The 21,820-nt window shown below is 33.7% G+C and overlaps 2 protein-coding genes and 1 long non-coding RNA gene across 4 annotated transcripts in view; 1 reads left to right on the top strand and 2 right to left on the bottom strand.

The window, feature by feature from the left end:
* The window catches only part of LOC144852637 (uncharacterized), a 42,130-nt gene that overhangs the window by 1,065 nt on the left and 19,245 nt on the right, over window positions 1–21,820 (top strand). Inside the window, exon 3 of one of the 2 annotated variants that reach the window (XR_013614313.1) lies at window positions 78–498. The exons of the other annotated variant lie outside the window; for it this stretch is intronic. This is a non-coding gene — a long non-coding RNA (uncharacterized LOC144852637). Of the gene's footprint in view, window positions 1–77; window positions 499–21,820 lie in introns of those variants that run through there. 2 annotated transcript variants of the gene reach the window in all.
* LOC144852590 (kanadaptin-like) overlaps window positions 1–21,820 on the bottom strand; it is a 110,906-nt gene that overhangs the window by 85,035 nt on the left and 4,051 nt on the right. Inside the window, exons 5-8 of the mRNA XM_078710487.1 lie at window positions 21,619–21,761; window positions 20,930–21,090; window positions 20,263–20,332; window positions 19,588–19,771 (exon numbers count right to left, since the gene is read on the bottom strand). Coding sequence (XP_078566613.1) covers window positions 19,588–19,771; window positions 20,263–20,332; window positions 20,930–21,090; window positions 21,619–21,761 — 558 coding nt within the window. The remainder of the gene's footprint in view (window positions 1–19,587; window positions 19,772–20,262; window positions 20,333–20,929; window positions 21,091–21,618; window positions 21,762–21,820) is intronic.
* Window positions 5,230–21,820, bottom strand: part of LOC144852595 (transmembrane protein 87A-like) — a 72,464-nt gene continuing 55,873 nt past the window's right edge. The window contains exons 2-16 of the mRNA XM_078710500.1: window positions 18,922–18,982; window positions 17,409–17,491; window positions 16,315–16,440; window positions 15,473–15,607; window positions 14,270–14,434; window positions 13,042–13,132; window positions 12,445–12,506; window positions 11,682–11,802; window positions 10,753–10,915; window positions 9,928–10,021; window positions 9,279–9,344; window positions 8,392–8,559; window positions 7,809–7,986; window positions 7,600–7,705; window positions 5,230–7,174 (exon numbers count right to left, since the gene is read on the bottom strand). Coding sequence (XP_078566626.1) covers window positions 7,105–7,174; window positions 7,600–7,705; window positions 7,809–7,986; window positions 8,392–8,559; window positions 9,279–9,344; window positions 9,928–10,021; window positions 10,753–10,915; window positions 11,682–11,802; window positions 12,445–12,506; window positions 13,042–13,132; window positions 14,270–14,434; window positions 15,473–15,607; window positions 16,315–16,440; window positions 17,409–17,491; window positions 18,922–18,982 — 1,689 coding nt within the window. The 3' untranslated portion in view covers window positions 5,230–7,104. The remainder of the gene's footprint in view (window positions 7,175–7,599; window positions 7,706–7,808; window positions 7,987–8,391; window positions 8,560–9,278; window positions 9,345–9,927; window positions 10,022–10,752; window positions 10,916–11,681; window positions 11,803–12,444; window positions 12,507–13,041; window positions 13,133–14,269; window positions 14,435–15,472; window positions 15,608–16,314; window positions 16,441–17,408; window positions 17,492–18,921; window positions 18,983–21,820) is intronic.

Genomic DNA, 21,820 nt, shown 5'->3' with positions numbered 1-21,820 from the left:
TGGCCAGAAAAAATGATTTGAGCAATATGCCTTACTATAGCAATTTTTTAATACTTGTTTCATTTTTTTTTTTATAGAAAATGGAAGAGATTAAGGAGGAATAGGACTGTAACTAGTATTTATTAAGTGGTTATAGAATGAAAGCTGAACTGAATGTCTTTTTTTAGCAATAGAGAACACATGGAAATATATGTATATGTTTTGTTATACTCCAATACTAAAAAAATAGTCAAATTGGCTGCCAGCTAATGGAATTTTTTTCATTTTATAAGTGAAAACATAAGTTTTTGGGGTTTTTTTTCTATGTAAGTGATTAACTTTGTTAAAACTACAAAATGGCCTATTCAAATTTGATTTTAATCATCTTCATTTTTCATGATTCTATGGGACAATACATCTTTAAGTTTAGTGTCATTTTTTGGACAAGATATATTGTCTTCCTGAAAATATAATTTAAAACATTTTCGTTGTGTGTAATGCACATGTCAATTGTATGACCCACTATACGACCCCCGGGAGAGGTGCGTCATTTGTCCGATGTGCGTCATACCTTATAAATACCATGACGCACCCATGCGTCAATAATGTGACTTACCTTTAGGTGACCATGACGCACCCATTTTGACGCACTGTAACCATGTTTTTTATGATATTTTGGGTGGTAAAGTGAGGGACATCGACACACCATTGGTCATTGATTTGACGTACCATCTAGGTTTTTTGACGCACCCCTGCGTCAGTAATTATTTGTAAATGACGCACCCATGACGCACCTCTCTCGGGGGTCGTATAGTGGGTCATACAATTGACAAGTGCATAATACAGTATAACACTTAGTTATTCACTTTTAACAATAATAATATTTCTTCAATTTTCATTTTTTTTGGGATGATACATTTTAAATTTATAAACGTTGATATTATTTTGCGAAAGTATTCAGGAGTAGTAAAAAAAAAATTAAAAAAATCTGGTTGATATTTAATGATACCTTTAAAAACAATGATTCACTATTTCAATAAGTGTATTTATGTAAAAAAGTCATAAGATAATATACAGTGTAATGATTAAATATTTAATGATACCTTTAAAAACAATGATTCACTATTTAAATAAGTGTATTTATGTGAAAAAAAAGTCATAAGATAATATACAGTGTAAATATGAGTTTGGGATATTTATTACATTTAATCAAATGAGAAAAAAACTGTATGTTTTGTCATGAATAATATAATATTTAATAATAATTAGAAAATGAATGTGAAAACTTTACATTAATGTATAGGCCTATAGTTTATATTTGAAAGTGACAAACCTATGAAGATTCCCAGTTCGTGTTTATATGAAATGTTTTATATGGTTATAATAATAACCTCTGTTGAAAGATATTTGTAACACCACTAATAAATACAGTCAGCAGATCACATGTACGTGTAATCAACATGCAATAAATGCTTTAATTCTTGTAACTGTATTGATATTGGATACATCTTCTTCTGTCCTTGTGATATATACATACAATCATGCACATTTCAGGCTTTGGAAAAGGATAACATTTTCCCACGAAAACCAAACACTGTGATTGGTGTAACCAGGGAAGAGTTAAATTACATTTTAATTTAACTCTTCTTTGGTTAAACTTACATAGGAAATACTTCAGAGTCATCTTCTCTGATTATTTTAAATGTAGCATTGTATTGGCCAACCCACCATCTCCTAGGCCTAGCAATCGCGCCGAATCAGCACATCGTGACGCGTTTAGTGGGAACCGACAAGAAAAACTAGACGCATGACAATTCAACTTTCAAAGCGATCCGTCGAATGACGCGTGACGAACCGTCACGCGTCATGTTCGGTGTGCACCGGCCTTTAGTCGACGCTATCAAAGAACTTATAACAGTTCTTTGGACGCTATTGTTAGGCCTAACAATAATCGGTGATCTTCTACGTAAACATTGAAATGTTAACGATTTACAGGAAAAAAAGGTACTCGCTATCGTTACCATTTCAACTTGATCGTTTTCAAACGATTGAACTGTTAACGATCGACAGGAAAACAGGCTTTATTTAGGGCGTTACATAATATACCTGATATTAATATATCAGATTGTAGTTTTGGCATGTATCACACATTTACCATATGCACACTATATGTGTTATGCGCAATTTTGAACGATTTGTGCAAATTAAAATTGCGCAAGGATTTTCCTTTCCTTTGAATATAGCCTAAATGCTCAATTCAAATTGCGCAGAAAATGTCAAACGCACAAAGTATTTTTCAGTATTATTTGATTAAACCAAACTCAATAATCTTACTTGGGCCTATTGATAATGAATAATGCATGTAATAATAATTGTTTATTAATAACAGAATAAAATGTCATAAAATATAAATAAAATGATTTGCCCTAACTAAGCCCATGTTTATATAAGAGAGACGATAGATTAGACGGCAAAAACTTTTAAGAGAAACAGCGATTTTGAGCTAATTGCCGACGGGACTTTCCCTTTTGTTTTATGCCTACCTACCGTTTCGTTTCGTGTTATTAATATTATTTTGTGTTCAACAAATTGAGCAGGAAATCAAATTGCACACATTTTTCAAATTGCGCATAACATGCATTAAAGATGTATTGACTCCCTGATTATTACCTCCACCAAGGAGGTTATGTTTTCACCCCTGTATGTTTGTGTGTGTGTGTGTGTCTGTGAACAGCCTGGAGGCCACAGTTTTTATCCGATTCTCACCAAATTTGGCAACAATGATCTATGACCAAAAAGCTCGGACGAGTTCGAATTTGAGGGGGAAAAGTCATAGGTCAAGGTCACAACTAACAAAAAACTATTTTACTGCCTAGAGACCACAGTATTTACCCGATTCTCACCAAACTTAGCCACAATGATCAATGACACATCATATAATTGTGGTTAAAAAAAGGGTCAGGGTCAAAGATCAAGGTCTACAAAAAACAAAACAAAAAAAAGAAATAAAAAAATAATTAAAAAAAAAAACCTCAGTGGGACTTGAACCAGCGATCTCAACTGTGAGAGGCTGGATACATAACCATTACACCACACTGACATCCACAACTTTGTAGTGTGCAGTTAGCATATTTACACACTTTATTACACTAATAAAAACAATTTTTAAAAAAAATATTCAGGGGGAATTTTATGTAGGGGAATTTTACAGTAGGCGGAGGTTTGTACTCTCGGAGTACCCTCTAGTTTTTTCTATTTTTTTTTCGAATATGCCATTTTAATGTCACATAATAGTTATCCACTTTGAACAAAAATTGAATCGAACAACAATGTATTTACCTGAAAAAAACTGTACAGTAATTCAAAGCAAAATATAGCCAAATTGGCTGCCAGCCAATGGTTTTTTTGGTTGAATTTGACCATTTATTTTGTTATTTTATACGAGAAAACATAATTTTGTTTTCATTTTTTTTACGGAAGGGATTAACTTTATTAAAACTACAAAATAACCTATTTAAACTCTGATTTAATTAATCTTCATTTTTCATGTTTTTGGGGACAATACATCTTTAAATAAAGGCATTGCTTTACTGTACTGTTAAACGTGTGTTCGAATTATCTAAACTAAATAATATAAAATTAATGTTATAATTGTTTGCTTGCTTCACTCGCAAAATGCGTGTTCGTGTACATACCCACGTTTGTAATCATTTCCTGTGACAAACAATTAAATAGAATACATTGTGATTTATACAATAACGGTTAAAGGTGTCCGATGAATTATTTGCACCCTGTCGTTTTGTGAAAAAACACTTTAATTTTCAAATTAAATTTTCCCCAAATTAAAAACAACCACTGGGTTGTCTAAATATTAGTAACCAGTGCATTATGTAGTGAACATTTTTAGTATAATGATATCCTTACTTACGCAGGTATGGAGAACAAGAAATGTCATGAACATCCAGAAAGTAAAATTAACAATGAGAAAAAAGTTATCGGTATACCGATTCACGTATCAGAAGAAGGAAAAGAAGAAGATGGTGTTGTGAGACCGATTCAAGCTGCATCACAAGGAGTTCTTAAACAGGAATGCCAAGTAAAGGATGAGAAAGAAGTTATCGGCATACCGATTAAAAAACCAGCGGAGGAACTAGATATGGTCGAGATACCGATTCAAGCTGCTGCTCCACAAAGAGTTCCTAAACAATCGAAATGCCAAGTAAACAAGGAGAAAGAAGTTATCGGCTTACCGATTAAAAAACCGGCGGAGGAACGAGATATGGTCGAGATACTGTTTCAAGCTGCTGCTCCACAAGGAGTTCCTAAACAGGAATGCTTAAACAAGGAGAAAGAAGCTATCGGCATGCCGATTCAAAAACCGGTAGATGAACGTGATATGGTCGAGATACCGATTCAAGCTACGTCACAAGGAGTTCCTAAACAGGAATGCCAAGTAAAGGACGAGAACGATAATATCGGTATACCGATTCAAGTATCGAAAGAAGGAGATTGTGTTGGGGATATTCAAGTTAGTTCACATACACCACCAGCAAGTCAAATAAACAATAGTGATAATATCGGTATACCGATTCAAGTATCAGAGGAAGGAGATGGCTTTGAGGGTGTTACGTCGGGAATTTCAGAACAACAAATATCACGCCAAATAAGAGAGTTCTGGCGGAGCATGCGCGTTAGACGACCTTTTCAAGAAGTTGGCATCGAAGAAACAAACAAAAACTAAAAAGTATAATCGTCGATTTCAAACAATATATTTTTGTTGTAAATATTTATACATTTTATACTGTTAACATTCTTTATAGTTTATATTTAAATGAGGATCTGTAAATGTAAATGTCTTTCGTTAAAGAGCATTCCCACTTTGATTTTAAAATCAAAATGAAATGGAGGCCTAATAACAAAATACTATAATGCTACAGTATTACGAAATAACATTCAAATATCAGCACATCAACACGATACTAGCGAAGCTAACAAGAAAGAAACTTTTAAAATTCTCACTTCACCGTCGCCTAGTTTGCACTCTAGTTGGCCTGTTATAACTCTATGATCAGCACGGACTGGACCAAATTACTGTTTTATGGAATCAAGTGTAAATAATGTACATACAACTTAACTTTATAAAACGTATAAGCAACGTTGAATCATGAGCATCATGATAACCTTTTTATTCAAATGGTAAAATAGTATTAAAAAGTACCATTAAAAAACAAAACAACCTCTAGTTAGACGAACAAGCAAAATAATTTATTCAAAACATAATGTAACTTGTAAATGCAGTAATAATAAAAAAAAAGTGCTTAATTAATTCTTTGCCAGAAATATGTTAATGGTAAAACACAATCAATCTATCCAAATATGGTATGTTTCTCTCCAAATATGGTATTTTTCTACACAAATATGGTATGTTTCTTATATACATATTATTATAAGTTAATTGTACACTATTTAAATTCAAATTTGTTCTATAAAGATTAATAATAAATGTTTAAAGCATAGGGGGGGGGGATGCTTTAAATGTTTCTGTTAAATAAAATAAATTATATTTTAGTATGTAAATATCAAATAAAGATAGGTTTGTATATATTTGAAGCAGGGGAGCATGGTGTACAGCACCCGGTTTGGGAACAAAATATTTGTGAAGAGGGTCAGTTTAATTCATTACCATATTTATTTGAATAAACGCTCTGCTTTCATTTGTATTTATCAGAAAGTTAAACATTTTTTATATATAAAAAAGAATATCAAATTTTAAGAAGATTTTTTAAGAAGTCTCAAAAAGTTGATTTAACAAAAAAAATGTTATTCAACAGCAAAAAATAATCAATAAAATCATTTCAATTAAATAAAGCTCTGCTCAAATTAATTATTTACTAATGTGATATATATCTCATATAAGGCAGAGAGAATAAAAATGTGTATTAAAATAGTAATGATTTGGTATTGTAATAAAGTATAATAGAGGGCGCTCGACAGCTTTTCTTCTTTCTCAAGTCATTCAAGCAATACAATAAAAGATGGCTTTTTGTATCGTAATTTTACTCGACAGGGTTCAAGATGATCCACTGGCCCTTTTGGAGAGCAAAAAAAGAACTTTTTTTTTCTTTTTTGTGGGGAACCCCGTTTGTTGCAGATGTTAATACAAATCATCTTATCAACGTCATGCTTCATCACACAGGCAGAGATTCTCAGATGGTACAACTGGTTTTAATATTTCAAATTGCAATATACTTGTCTAGCAACCAGGATCATCTTTACACTAGACATTGTGCCACCACTAAATAAAGCCCTCTTTATTTATCATTTAATATAGCATTCTTACATACAATTGTACCCTTTTTCTAAGTATTATATACAATGAGTGCTGGTGAGCTAAAAAACAAATATAAAGAATGTTTAAAACAACTGTGAATGATCAAATATGCCCAGTAGTCTAATAAGCGCCTTAGTTCAGTATAGTATACAAATATTCTTTGCATTTAGAGTTTCTGATTAAAACTCTACGGGCAGCCAGGGGTGCCTGAAATAGGAGGGCTATTACTCGCTGAGAGGCTTTGAATATGTAGGTGTGTTGAGAGAAAGCCGATTGTTGGTTAATGTAATGGTATCATTTATCAACAACGGAAAATAAAAACATCATCATTTCTTTTAAAAAATCAAATGATGTACAGGTAAAAGTGCTGTGGTAAAGAAGACACTACCATGAATCAAATTGATAAACGCTATCATTCTAGCAGCCTAGATATAAGAAAACAAATCTGAATGAATTTTGCCACTTTAAATAAAGGTGGTTTAAACATCGCCGTTCAAAAGCACCAGAGGGCGCTATTTCATAAGTTGGCAAACATCTCAGGAATCTCGGGAAGCTAGATCGGATGTAAAATGTACACTTGGTGCAGATTTGGCTAATGATGTGGTTATCTGAATGCAAATACCTTCATGCACCTGTAGCCATACACTTCTTAGCTTACCAGTGGAATATGGATGTCTTCTAATTACAAGGTAATATAAATTGTACGAGACATCTGCGCGAAATTATTGCAAATATTAAAAGTTGTACGTACAGTACATTTGGTGCAAAATCTCTATAAATTAACCACTACACCTTCATTCCATTTTACTGCGTTCAATATTTGTAACTATCTCTTCATCGGAGTCATCAAATGCAGCGAGAGCACTATGAAAATAAATAAATCTATAAATAGAATAACGTTAACACTAATAAAGGTGGAGGATGTCAACAACCATCTGCTTGTCTTTGGAATGATCTGTCACAAGATTAAAGAGGCAACATCAATCGATATTTTTTAAAAAAAGTCTTAAGCAACATCTTTTTTCTTACTTTAGTAGGATAGGATAGACAGATGCTTTTTTCACTCTAGCTCTGTGAATACTGTTCTGGCGAGCTCTCATATGGGAGCTTCAAAGTGCTGGAGAACGGAGCGGTGTAAATGGTTCCGCTGCTTTTCTTTCTTTTTTTATTTGGATATTTTATGGATCATTTTTGTGTGAAGCGCTTAGAAACATTGTATTAGGGGCTATATAAGACTACCATTATTAGCAGTAATCGGATCTGTATTGTACAATAAAAACGTCACTTACGCATCCGCTACAGAAGCTGGAATATTATCTTCGATCCACTTAAGATCGTCTTCGACTTTATTTGGCGTAGAATCTGTACGGTTTACATTACGCATTTTCATGCCCTCTGAAAAATATATAATTAAGGTTAAGTTCCACAAAGTTAACCAGAAGGCAATGAATGTGAATGAAGAGTCGGAGGGGGGAAGGGGGAGAGAAACGAAACATACCAAATGATTCTGGGATCATAGGCTCCTTCGACTCATCATCATCAAGGGCGTCAGTGAGCGGTGAGTAAGCGTAACGCTGGTTGTTGGCGGTTGGACGCCACAAGATGATGATTACAACAAGTACGATGTAGAAGAGAATGTGCCAGTACGCATCGTCCAACCAAAGCTCCGTCCATCTCTAGCAAAAAATTATTTAAATAATAATTAAATAACAAATTCAACAACACATCATCTACAAAATTTCTCCTGCATCTAGTTTGTTTCAATATAGATCCCTAAAGGCCAATTTACACAGATGAACGGTAACGGTAATAAAAATATAGAATCTATGTTATTCCTTATGATCATTTACACACAACACGGAGCGTGTTTACACTCAGGATAGATACAGATTCTACGAGTAACATGGTAAGCGTTCGTCTGTGTAAATTGGCCTTTAGTCCGGTTTCGTTGGCAGGTAATGAATCAACAATTAGGATACTTTAGGCTTGGATAAAAACATATATATATATATATTACAATTTTGTAGATGTGTATTTTACTAATAGACATAATTCAAAACACACTGTACAGAAACACTTACAGTGACACAGACAGCAGCTTTGTGTTCCTTCATAGACCATACGAGGAAAATGATGGCCGCAACGATGCAAAAGATGAGACAGTTGGTGAAATGGCGGTACAGCCAGAGCTTGACAAGGTTACGGCGTAATCTCAGTGTTCTCGTTGTGTCCACCAAGTTTGTAAAGATGTGAAGTTAAATGTAAGGAAGATAAATTAAACTCTAAAGTATTGTTTATCGTTGAGAACATTGAAAAGTAGAGTGCTGCAGAAAAATAAAAGAATCACAAAAAATGAAAAATGTTGTTTTCAAATGTGTTTTTTTTAATATCAAAGTGCGATAGCATTCTCATTCACTTCAATTCTAACCAATCAGAATAATTAGAAGTTAAAGTTCTAAAATTTGGAATAAGATAACGATGATACAGGCATACTACAAATTGCACTCCTCAACACATTCAGGTGTAGGTATGTTTTTGTATCTAAGTGTGTAGATAGTTACCAAATCTAAATCACACCACAGGGGGATATTAGGTGTGTGTTAGGCAAGTACATGCCTCTAAAGACAAGACCTAGTATTACATCATTTTTGAAATTTCCATTTCTCAAAGCCTAAAGTATCACCAAAATATTATGAAATAACTTTATTGCTTTTTAGGATACTAGTATCAATAAGTGTTGTGATATCATTGGTTGGATAAAGCTCTGTCTACACCACCAAACTAGTTTGACAAAAAAAATGTGATGTGCCCAAATATGGTAGTGATATGCCCAATGATGGTAGTGATATGACATCATCATGTCTATATATGGGCACATCACATATTTTGTCACATAAAGTTTGATAGTGTAGACTATTAGAAACACTTAATAATAAGAGTGGGTTGTATGTCACTAACAAAAGGATATCCAGTAGCAAATGACAGCATCCAGGACAGCTAGAGGAATGCTGGCTACAAGGTCTTGCTGTACACTCTATAAAGATAAATAATTAATAATTTATAACCTCATCAACCATTGTTTTTAGGCCTTATCATTTAGAAAGACAATTACGGAGCCCCTCATCTGAGACACCTCTATTAAGGGGGTCCTTTCATTTGAAAAGAACGAGGGGCAATACATATATTACATATGGCTAACCCCTATTCAGGGGACACCTCTATTAAGGGGGTCCTTTCATTTGAAAAGAACGAGGGGCAATACATATATTACATATGGCTAACCCCTATTCAGGGGACACCTCTATTAAGGGGGTCCTTTCATTTGAAAAGAACGAGGGGCAATACATATATTACATATGGCTAACCCCTATTCAGGGGACACCTCTATTAAGGGGGTCCTTTCATGTGAAAAGTATGATGGGGAAATATATAACACAACGGCTAACCCTTTTTCAGGGGACAACTCTATTAAATGAATAATTTTTTGAGTTCTGAAGTGAACCCCTTAATAGAGTTGCTACTGTACTATATACAGTACAGACAAATCAAGGATTAAAACCACATTTATGATTTTGAACGTGGTTTTAGAAGCAAAACATGTGAACCAATTTACTTACACCTTGGACACGCAAACACGCCTCAATTGAGCTTAGCACAAAGAATAAAAATCCAACTCCAATCACACGATGCAACTGAGGTCCAAGACGTGGTCTGTATAAAAAGAAAAACATAAAGCTCTGTCTACACTATCAAACTTTATGTGACAAAAAATTGTGATGATACCAACAGCATTGTCATTTTTTCAGTAATTTTCTTTGGATTTGAATGCATGGATATAATCCCTTACTGAACAAAGGAATCTAAGAGAGATCTGGGAGTGAGAGAGAGATATACATGTGTGTAACACAAACAATAACAAAAAATCTTCCGAATCCTAAACCAAATTGTGTTCAAATGGAGTTGAGGAGGTGGTGGCATGAGCGAGGAGGTGGTGGCATGAGCGAGGAGGTGGTGGCATGAGCGAGGAGGTGGTGGCATGAGCGAGGAGGTGGTGGCATGAGCGAGGAGGTGGTGGCATGAGCGAGGAGGTGGTGGCATGAGCGAGGAGGTGGTGGCATGAGCGAGGAGGTGGTGGCATGAGCGAGGAGGTGGTGGCATGAGCGAGGAGGTGGTGGCATGAGCGAGGAGGTGGTGGCATGAGCGAGGAGGTGGTGGCATGAGCGAGGAGGTGGTGGCATGAGCGAGGAGGTGGTGGCATGAGCGAGGAGGTGGTGGCATGAGCGAGGAGGTGGTGGCATGAGCTAGGAGGTGGTGGCATGAGCGAGGAGGTGGTGGCATGAGCGAGGAGGTGGTGGCATGAGCGAGGAGGTGGTGGCATGAGCGAGGAGGTGGTGGCATGAGCGAGGAGGGCGACACCCATGTCCGTACAGTTACTGACTTACTTTGTGATTCCAAATCCCATGCTAACAATAATAACAAGCATTCTTGCGACTGTCCTCTTCAGACAGGAGACCAATTCAGCAAAGATCAAAGCAGCGGGAGAGGAGAAACCTGTCTTGTTCATGTGGTGGTACTCAGAATAGAACACTACTTTCTCAAGTAGACCTGAAATGTGAAGGGAAAAAATACTACTAAGTAGTGTTCACACTTGTAAATCAGAAATCTTGTATTGTCTCTGTCTGGCTTCTATAATTATACTTAACCATAATTTAGGTGTGGACACACTATTATTATTATTATTACATTAATATGTTATATCTTAAGCTCTGTCTACACTATCAAACTTTATGTGAAAAAAAATGTGATGCGCACATATATGATGTCATATAACTACCATATTTGGGCATATCACTACCATATTTAGGCATATCACATTTTTTTTTATCAAACTAGTTTGATAGTGTAGACAGAGCTTTACTCTTGCATCTTTGCTCAAGTCATTGTTTTAGTTATAATTATCTGCATTTTATCACCTGTTTGTAAAATCTATTCTACTGCAGTAACAATATTTATTACTGCAATAATATATGTTGTAGACGTCACTAAAGCTTGGTTCCCACCAGGACGCAACATAAGGACATAAGTGCAACGCAATCGAGTTGACCAATCACAAATAAAAATTTGAATAATCTATCACTTGTGATTGGTTAAATTCCTTAAGTTGTTGTGTTACGTCCTAGTGGGAACTAAGCTTAAACTACACACTACACAATTATCACAAAAAAGCTTGTAAAATAATTGCATATATAAAAGAGGAAACGAAATGTAGTTATTGAAGCGACAGTTGGAATAATCCATCAATTCGCTTTGTTGCGGTCCTGGGTTTGCGTTCTAGTGGGAACCAAGCTTAATTAAATATTAAAGCTTTTACCTAATATAACAACACCACAGATCCAAAACTGAATTCTAAGTATATCTCTCCACTGACAAGCCATCATGAGAAGCCACAGGAACGCTAATATAGTGTACGCAGCACACATCACAGCATAAAACTGTAAATAATAAAAAATCAATTTAAACACACACACACTGGAAAGGACATGACTAAATATGCCAAATTGGTAGATTTAACATAAGCTAAATTCATGTAAGTGAAATATTTTCAATCAGTGTGAACGACGAAAAATAATTAAGTAGTAATATATTCAATGTTGTTCACATTTCCCTTTCTTCTGAAAGTTGTTGCAGAAGTACAAAAAACCTTATTTTTTGTGTCGTTTGGCAGGCAGGAAGAGTAAGCAATGTGGCCCCTATCGAAACTTTTACTAAAACTATGTCATATGTACAGTTCCTCTTGTTGTTCCTTGTAAGTGGCCGTCGGGAAAGTCTAATGGTATCAGGATTTTCATAAATTAATAATATAATATACAATACTTTATTCTGTCCAATATACATGAAATACATACATATGGAAAATTGATTGGTTCCAGTGTTAATAAATTTAATTAAATATACAAAATTGACCATTCATACTTTGACCACACATTACTGGTCATTGAGCGGCCGACAGGAAAAAACTGTTTAATGACCTATTTGTTTGGTATATAATAAATATAATGATATATAATCAATAAAATATGATTGTACAAAAATAATATAAATAAAATAAAAAATAATTTAAAAATTTAACTTACCGTAAGAAGAGGTTTTTGAGTTGCTGACAGGTAACCATGCTCACTTTCGAATTCAATAGTAACTGGAAAAAATGTTTAAAAAAACAATATATAGAATAACTTGCACCAAAAAGTAAAAAATTAGTATATAGGTTAAAAAATGACTACTCTTGATGAATTGACTTTAATAGGGACAGGAGAAATGGGTGAGTAGAGATTCTGTGTTCGCTGGAGCATAAATATTTCTTCTTCCATGCCTAGTGCTGGATAACGATTTTATTACATGCATATTACGAAGCTGTTTATATCTTGATGGGAAAAACCTCTCATATCGCAACCAGACGGAACAATTGCTCATTACAAATACAAAGGTGCAATCATAAACTTAAATTTAACTTTATTTAAATAGGGAGGCCTAAATCAAGTTCTGGTTGTTCGTCCCTGGTGCAAAATACGATTTCAACAATGTTTTAACATAATTATGTACTGTATATCAATATAAAAATCAAAACATTTTAATTAAAGTTTATGTTAAAATGATTGTAGGGTCATAGACAAATGAATGTCAACACCAAGGTTGCAGTCACTGTATAGCAGTTCTGGTAAATAATAACTTACTGTTAAAGGATGGATTTTCGCAATCTGTTTCAATGGAAAACACAAAGATATATCGACCATCCTGCCATGTGTTTGTCACTCTATTTGGAACCTAAAACAAAATAAAAAATACACCAGGTTGATTTTGACAGCTGTTCTACTGTAAAGCTCCGCCTACACTATCAAACTAGTTTGACAAAAAAAGTGTGGTGTGCCCAAATATGGTAGTGATATTCCCAAATATGATAGTCCAGATATGGGCACATCACATTTTTTGTCACACAAAGTTTGATATAGTGTAGACAGAGTTTAAATGATAAAATAAGCACAGCAATGGTTATCAATATTTCTGAGATTTTAATGAGGCAGTTTTGTTTTTTTTAAAATCTTTTGTGGATTCATTTTACCATGGACAAAATAAGTAGGCAAGGATAAGCATTGGTCTGACATTAAAAGTTCCACCTCTCCTGCCGACAGAGCGCGGACTGCCCACAATAGCGGCGCATGCGCTGCTAAGGTGTGTGTCAACAACATCATAGTCGAAATCGTTTGATGTCACCATTGATATGTATTCTTCTCTTGTACATGATCCTACTTTATTCATCAATATAAAATTGATAATTAAGCTCTGCCTACACTATTAAACTTTACATATGGGACAAAAAATATGATATGCTGTCATATCACTACCATATTTGGCTATATCACTAGCATATTTGGGCATATCACTAGCATATTTGGGCATATCACTACCATATTTGGGCAAATCACTACCATATTTGGGCATATCACTACCATATATGGGCACATCACACTTTTTTTTTGTCAAACTAGTTTGATAGTGTACACAGAGCTTTACAGTAGGATGGCTGTCAAAATTAACCTGGTCTGCTTTTTTTTTTTTAGTAAAAACAAGTTGATAGTATAGACAGAGTAAATATATCATGGATTGTTCTATAACATGAGGCAGTTTTGTTTTTGACTGTCACTAGTTTATTTAGGCAGCATTTTGTAGCATATGCACATGCGATTGAACCAACATTGAAAATGCACCAGTGATTCATGCATAGTTCTTTTTTAATTTTTCTTTAAATTTGAAAAGAAATTAGGGATCATTTTTGTTTATGTGATCTTTTCTTATTTTTCATATATAACATATAATAGTTATATTTATTCAATTGTGGTCTTGTTGTGATTATTCTATTTTGTTGTGGTAGAAATAATAAATAAAATAGATAGAATGACCAACCTTTGGTTTGTCCGATGTTGGCTGCTTGGCAGGTGTGGACTGCTTGGCAGGTGTGGGCTGCTTGGCAGTTGTGGGTGGCTTGGAAGTTGCGGGTGGATTGGCATCTGTGGGCTGCTTGGCAGTTGTGGGTGGCTTGGAAGATGATTTGGGGTCTCCTTCACTTGCCTAATGATATTTAAAACATTTACTACTAGTATGTCACAAATTACAGTAGGAAAAACTGAATGTTTTTAAACTAATTACCCTGCATTCACTGTACAATGTCTATAGCCACATCATAACTTTCCAGTTTGTGATTCAGTCAATCTTTAATTTTAACAAACTTTCAAATTTAGTATAATTTTTATCTACTTTTAATTTTTGTTTTAACACTGTATGCTTCTTTTTATGTGAAGTTGATAAGTTTAGATAACACTGAATTGTACAGTACCAATACAAAATTAATCTAAAATTTAAAGATGTATTTTCCTCCAAAAATATAAAAAAACTAGAGGGTACTCCGAGAGTACAAACCTCCGCCTACTGTAAAATTCCCCTACATAAAATGTCCCCGGAAAATATATATATATTTTTTTTTATTAGCTCTAAGTGTAAATAGGCTAACTGCACACTACAAAGTTGTGGATAAGCATTTGGTGTAATGGTTATGTATCCAGCCTCTCACAGTTGAGATCGCTGGTTCAAGTCCCGCTGAGGGTTTTTTTTTTTATTATTTTTTTTTTTTTTGTGGACCTTGATCTTTGACCCTGACCCTTCAAAATTTAACCACAATTATATGATAAGTCATTGATCATTGTGGCTAAGTTTGGTGAGAATCGGCTAAAAACTGTGGCCTCCAGGCTGTTCACAGACACACACAAACATACAGGGGTGAAAATATAACCTCCTAGGCGGAGGTAATTAAGATTAAAAATCAGACTAGACTAGGCTCTAGATTTAATCAAATTAATCACTTCCATGGATAAAAAAGAAATAAAAAAGACAACCAATTTGACTATTTTTTACATTAAATAACATTTTATTCAGGTAAATAATTGTTTTTTTCAATTGAATTTTTTGTCCAAGTGAATAACTAATATGGAAAATTAAAATTGCAAATTCAACAAATAAATTTTCAAGAAAAAATATTTTTCAGGGGGACAATAATTAATTAAAAAAAGACAAAAACAAATCCAATATTTTAAAAAGATAGAATTTACTCACTCTTTTCCGTCTGGATTTTTCTGTTACAGAGTCCTGTATATCTTTGTTTTTTCCTTTATTTTTTTCTTCTTTGCAAAATCCAATATCACCATCAATGGTTGTAATGCACTGAATAGGTGCAAGATTACTCTGATCCTGAGAAAATTAGAATGAAATATTATTATACAATTTTAAGCACAAGAAATTACTGTACTTACCAGTGACTCAAAACTATAGTATACAAAAATCAATCAAAATGTGAGGCAATTTTTGTTCTGTATGATTTCGTGTGAAATTAAGCAGATACTGTTGGGTTGACGGAATAATATGATTATGCTGTTTCCCGTCACTTATTGCGGAAAGAAATGGAGACGGTGGTACGTTGGAATGTTCCCAATTGAGGGCATGATTGCGGACTAGTCCATTATGGTCCAAGAGTGTTATAGGAACTTTTACTTTTCAAATCTAAGCCCTCCCTCTGGAGAGCACAGGCTATTTTCGATTTATCCAGGTAAGTCTGGCACAATATAGACTATTTATTCATAAATACTACATTTCTCTAATAAAATCATAAAATTCAATCATTATATCACAGAGATTTTTTTTAAAATATGTTAAATAACCATTAAGCCCGGCATACACATTAGCCATAGGTGACGAATAACACTTTGCTCACTAAAAAATTTGCCATCCAGGCTCCATAACAAAATGATGGAGATCCTGAGATGATCTGATACCAGTGTTTTTTTAGTGTGTGCCTTTTTTATTTAAACTTATTTATGCAATTGATTTTATGGACTATGGACGTCTATTTCCCAAATAAAGTATAATGTAATGTAATAAGCTGTACATATTAATGTTACCTGAAACATAGTTTTATGATCACATGTCTCCGTCTCATTGCCCGCAATAGATTGTTGAAATCTTATTATATTTTCAAACTGTAACATCGATGATTCTGGGTTGCTCAACAAAACTGAAGTATTAATCTAAAATGAAAAAAATAATTTTTAACAAAAAAAAATGTCAATGTCATTTTCGCATATGTACTGTAATAACTTGAACCTGGAGACGGTGGTACGTTGGAACGTTCCCAATTGAGGGCGTGGTTGCGGACTAGTCCATTATGGTCCATGAGTGTTATAGGAACTTTTACTTTTCGTATCTAAGCCCTCCCTCTGGAGAGCACAGGCTATTGTCGATTTATCCAGGTAAGTCTGGCACAATATAGACTATTTATGAATAAATAGTACATTTCTCTAATAAAACTACTATTAGTAACTACTAGTACTATAATAAAAATAATGTTAGGACCAATCAAGGTGCTTTAAACAGTCCTGGCTTTGTTTGTATCAAACCTGTTAGTGGCGGTAATTATCGCTGTTGGTTTCAATTGAATAAAATAAAAATTTAAAAAAGCAATACAATTAATAATCCACATTCTAAAACACTCAATTGAAAAAGTTTGTGTTTGTAATTGTCATGTTCATTATTTACAACTGTATATGTAAAATAATACATGTGATATATATTGATATAAAGTTTGCGGTACACCACGTATATTAGTTCCGAGGACAATCAAAGCATATTGATCGAAACGTCAAGAAACTGAACAGTTCTTTTCAGAACTAATATACATGGTGCAACATTTGATTTCGCCATGCAAATCTTCAAACAATACATGATAATGGTATACTTTTTTTCATTTTGATAATGTAATGTAATGTTAAACCATAAAAAATATATAATAATGAAAATGATACAGTAAACTTTCCGAACACTAACTCTCTGAAAAAGGGGAAACTTGCCTACAACCAGACTTTTCTCAAACTCAAATTAATTTTACCATTAAAAACACATTTCGGAACACCAGACTTTGCAGAAAAGCAGACATAATAGACCAGCCCAAATCTGTCTGGTATTAAGAGATTTATTACAGCTTTTGTACTGTACTTACATTTTCTACAAATGCATTATCACAATCGGAGAAACGAAGAACCCACTTGAGTTTGATTTGGCAATCAGAACCTTGACAATTGGCTGAAAATGAAAGTAGTACTGTAGTTAGTCACTTATGAGTAACAAAAAGAGGCTAACCCTTGATGAGGAATACTGTAATGGGAGCTTTACAGCCTTATTCATTATTTATTCATTATGGACTTAAAAATGGCCGAGAGTTTAGATTCTTATTCACATTGGACATAAAAATGGCTGAGTGATTTAAAGCCTTATTCACACTGGACTTTTAAATGGCTGAGTGCTTTAGAGCCTTATTCACATTAGACATAAAAATGGCTGAGAGTTTAGAGCCTTATTCACACTGGAAATAAAAATGGCTGAGTGATTTAGAGCCTTATTCACACTGGACTTAGAAATGGCTGAGAGTTTAGAGTCTTATTCATATTGGACTTAAAAATGGCTGAGAGTCTACAGCCTTATTCACACTGGACTTTCAAATGGAGGAGTGCTTTAGAGCCTTATTCACACTCGACTTTCAAATGGCTGAGTGCTTTAGAGCCTTATTCACAATGGACTTAAAAATGGCCGAGTGCTTTAGAGCCATATTCACACTGGAATTTCAAATGGCTAAGAGTTTAGAGCCTTATTCACAATGGACTTAGAAATGGCCGAGTGCTTTAGAGCCTTATTCACACTGGAATTTCAAATGGCTAAAAGTTTAGAGCCTTATTCACACTGGAATTTCAAATGGCTAAGAGTTTAGAGCCTTATTCACACTGGACTTTGAAATGGCGGAGTGCTTTAGAGCCTTAATCACACTGAACTTTCAAATGGCAAATTTTTGGATTATTCAACAGCAGAAATCATTATCATTGGTTACCAAGGCAAGTTGGGCAGACAGTGGTCATACAATTAACTGTTGGTTAACATAATTTAACTATAATTGAATTGTAGCAAGTGTTCAGATTTGCCAATTTACAGTACCTGGCTACTGGATTACACTGACAAATCTAAATCCAGTGAGATCAAGGTTTTAGACAGTGATTCTCTCAAAAAGTAGGACTACTAAATAAAATTGTATTTACAGTATGTTCAGTGTATAGTTTGCTTGCATGGAAAATTCAGTACTGTACACCATTCAAGACAAAATAGGGTGTACAGTAAAGAAGGTGAATAAATAGCTAGCTTGTCTTGACAAGTTAGTGAAAAAGTGTGGTGATGTGAGATTCCGTTTTCGGACTTTTTTTCTGTTGTCTTGGTCAATTTATTCGGTTTATTAGGCTTTTTCCTGGTTTATTTTACCTTTACACTTGTGATAAACAGCGCATAGAGAATACTGTATTTGTATTTTGCGCTATATAAATTTAAAACCATTGTAAGTGTACAGTACTTTTTCACACAGACATTACTTTATACATTATCACACCTTATCACCTCACATTGGAGAGCATCTGCATTGTGTATAATTGAATTTGAAAATGTTTAATAATATTAATAGTGAATCATCCTACCTATCACTGTCACATTAGTGCTGTTATACATACTCTTAGAAATTGCAATTACTTCATTACTCTAAAAAAAAACAAGTAGAAAAGATAAATTAAAAATACCATAAGAAATTATTCACTCAAAAAATGGAGCCTATGAGGAACAACTTTATATAATGTATATAATATTAATATTCTATTTTAGAAGACATTGTGATATGATTAATACCTCATATCTAATTATAACTAATATCAAAGTTTGATAGTGTAGAAAGAGTTTAAAAAAACCTTTATATTGAACATTTGTCTAGAAATTACAATAGAAAATAGATAAAAATTGATGATATGGCATATGGCCTTATCCTAGATGTGTAGAGCTGTGGGTGGTCTTATATTAGAGTGCTTTCATATCTATATATTGGTTATATTTATGGTTCAGTTCCTGTTGGAAATACTCTATGTCAGGAGTCCATCCTCTAGCCAATCTATATAATCTCATTGGTATATATTAGTTATACTAGGGTCAGTATAACTTGTCATCCTCACTCTAGTATAATAACCATAGAGATATTATTGTGATATTATACAGTAGTTCACTATAATATCTCTATGGTATAACTACATACCAATGAGCTTATATAGATTGGCTAGAGGATGGACTCCTGACAGGAAAGTGTTTTATTTTCATACCCCTTTAATTCTGGCATTTTGGCTGGTTTTGCAATATCGATAAGTTTTTTTAATTTCATGTGTTCTTTTCGCAGATCAACAAGCCTCAATTTCAGTTTAGCTCTTTGATTTCTATCTTTGAAGCCACTTTTAATTGAGTCCATAAAAGCATCCAATGAATCCTCGGCTTTATTCTCATCTTTATCTTTACAACAAAATAAACAACAACTATAGATACAGTAATATTTAAAGCCTTGTCTACACTATCAAACTTTATGTGACAAAAAAATGTGATGTGCCCATATATGGTGATGTAATATCCCTACCATACTTGGGCATATCACTATCATATTTGGGCACATCACATTTTTTTCATCAAACTAGTTTGATAGTGTAGACAGAGCTTAAAAAGTAGAGAGTATTGATTTATTAGACAGTGATTTATTCGTTCAATTTTATTTGGTTAAACACAAATAAAATGACTTGGAATTGCTTGCCAGATAAAAATTTAAAACAAACACAAAAAAATGTCATAAAATGGGTAAAATACTGACAGTGCAGAACAGTAAACAGGGGGAAGCACTTGGCGTGTGCCCTCCCCTTACCTGAAACTATGAACTACGTTGCGATATCTATTTTTGACAACTATTAACAACAGCAATACTGAATGTCACTACGTTACTGTCTGTTTCTTACCATTAGCCATTTTTGCCAAGTTATCTTCAACTTTCTTCATTTCCTTTTCAAGTTCTTCTAGTTGCACAACCTGAGAACAAATTATCATTTATTTTCTCTCTAGTTATATTTTTACTATTTATTACTATTATTAATATATTTGCTTACGTTTTATCTACAGTATATTTGTCAATCTTGAATTTTAAACTCATTTAAAATTAATTTGATTCATTTAGTAGAAAGAGAGTGAATTTTGTATAGCGCCCTCTATTTGATATTTTAGATTTTGGCTTATTAAAGAGTATTCATAATTAGCAAAAAATGAGCTAAAAATAACATTTTAACAATTTATATGGTTCTTGGGTAACATTTTTTGGCTTAAAGTTTACATTTGTGCATTATAAATATCTGCATACTTTTTTCATTTTTTTTTCAAATATTTTCTTTTTTTGTTGGTCTGTTGAACATCAATTTACCTAACAAAATGTTTGTATTACTTTCTATAATATAAACAAATGTTAAGCTCTGTCTACACTATCAAACTAGTTTGACAAAAAAAGGTGTGATGTGCCCAAATATGGTGGTGATATGCCTAAATATGGTAGTGATATGACATCATCATGTCCATATATGGGCACATCACTTTTTTTTTTTCACATTAAGTTGGATAGTGGGGACAGAGCTTTACCAATTTATCATAAGTTAATATTTCCTGTTTCTCTGCTCCAGCTTTTCTCATCCTTTTCAATCTCTTCTTCTCTATTTCTCCTGTTCGATCCAAGAACGTGTCTTCGTCACTATCATAGTAATCATCTGCTGCCCAATTTTTGTCTTTCCTTTTTTTACTTTCTATGACAAAAAAAAAGAGACTAAAAATGATAAAGATTCAAATAAAAAACCGAAAAACATTTGATAAATTCCACAAAATATTGTATTGAATTGTGTGCCCAAAATAATTCCATGAACTGATTAAAGCTCTGTCTACACTATCAAGAACTTTATATGACAAAAAAATGTGACGTGCCCATATATGGACATGATCATCAATGACATATCACTACTATATTTGGGAATATCAATACAATATTTAGGCATATCACCACCATATTTGGGCACATCACACTTTTTTTTGTCAAACTAGTTTGATAGTGTAGACAGAGCTTTAGGATTGAATGAAACTTCAGGTTTTTGTTGTTAATGGAATAATCTCAATTTGACTCCCTAAGAAATTAAACAATATTGTATAAACTTTTATATTTGAACGAATCAAAAGTTGGTCAATTAATTCTCAAAAGCTCATTACAGTTTTCTCACTATAATTTATTTATTTAGAAACATTGCAGTAATTACTCCAAAGATCTGAGAGCATCATCTTACCGTGTTTAGCCTGCCTTAGCACTCCATGTCTGTCGAGGATCTTGCACGCTTCCAGCGCACATGCCAGAACGGCCTCCTTCTTTTTACCAGATACAGCAGCCTCAGCTACTATAGATTTTCCACTAGGATCATCCAAAGGTAGACTGACAATTTAAACATTAGGAAAAATGTTATTTACATTTACCTGCATCCAACACCATGG

Source organism: Antedon bifida, chromosome 9, assembly GCF_963402885.1.
Source record: "Antedon bifida chromosome 9, ecAntBifi1.1, whole genome shotgun sequence".
Lineage (NCBI taxonomy): Eukaryota > Metazoa > Echinodermata > Crinoidea > Comatulida > Antedonidae > Antedon > Antedon bifida.
The sequence above is the reverse complement of the archived record's forward strand: the minus strand, read 5'-3'. Positions and strand labels throughout refer to the sequence as shown.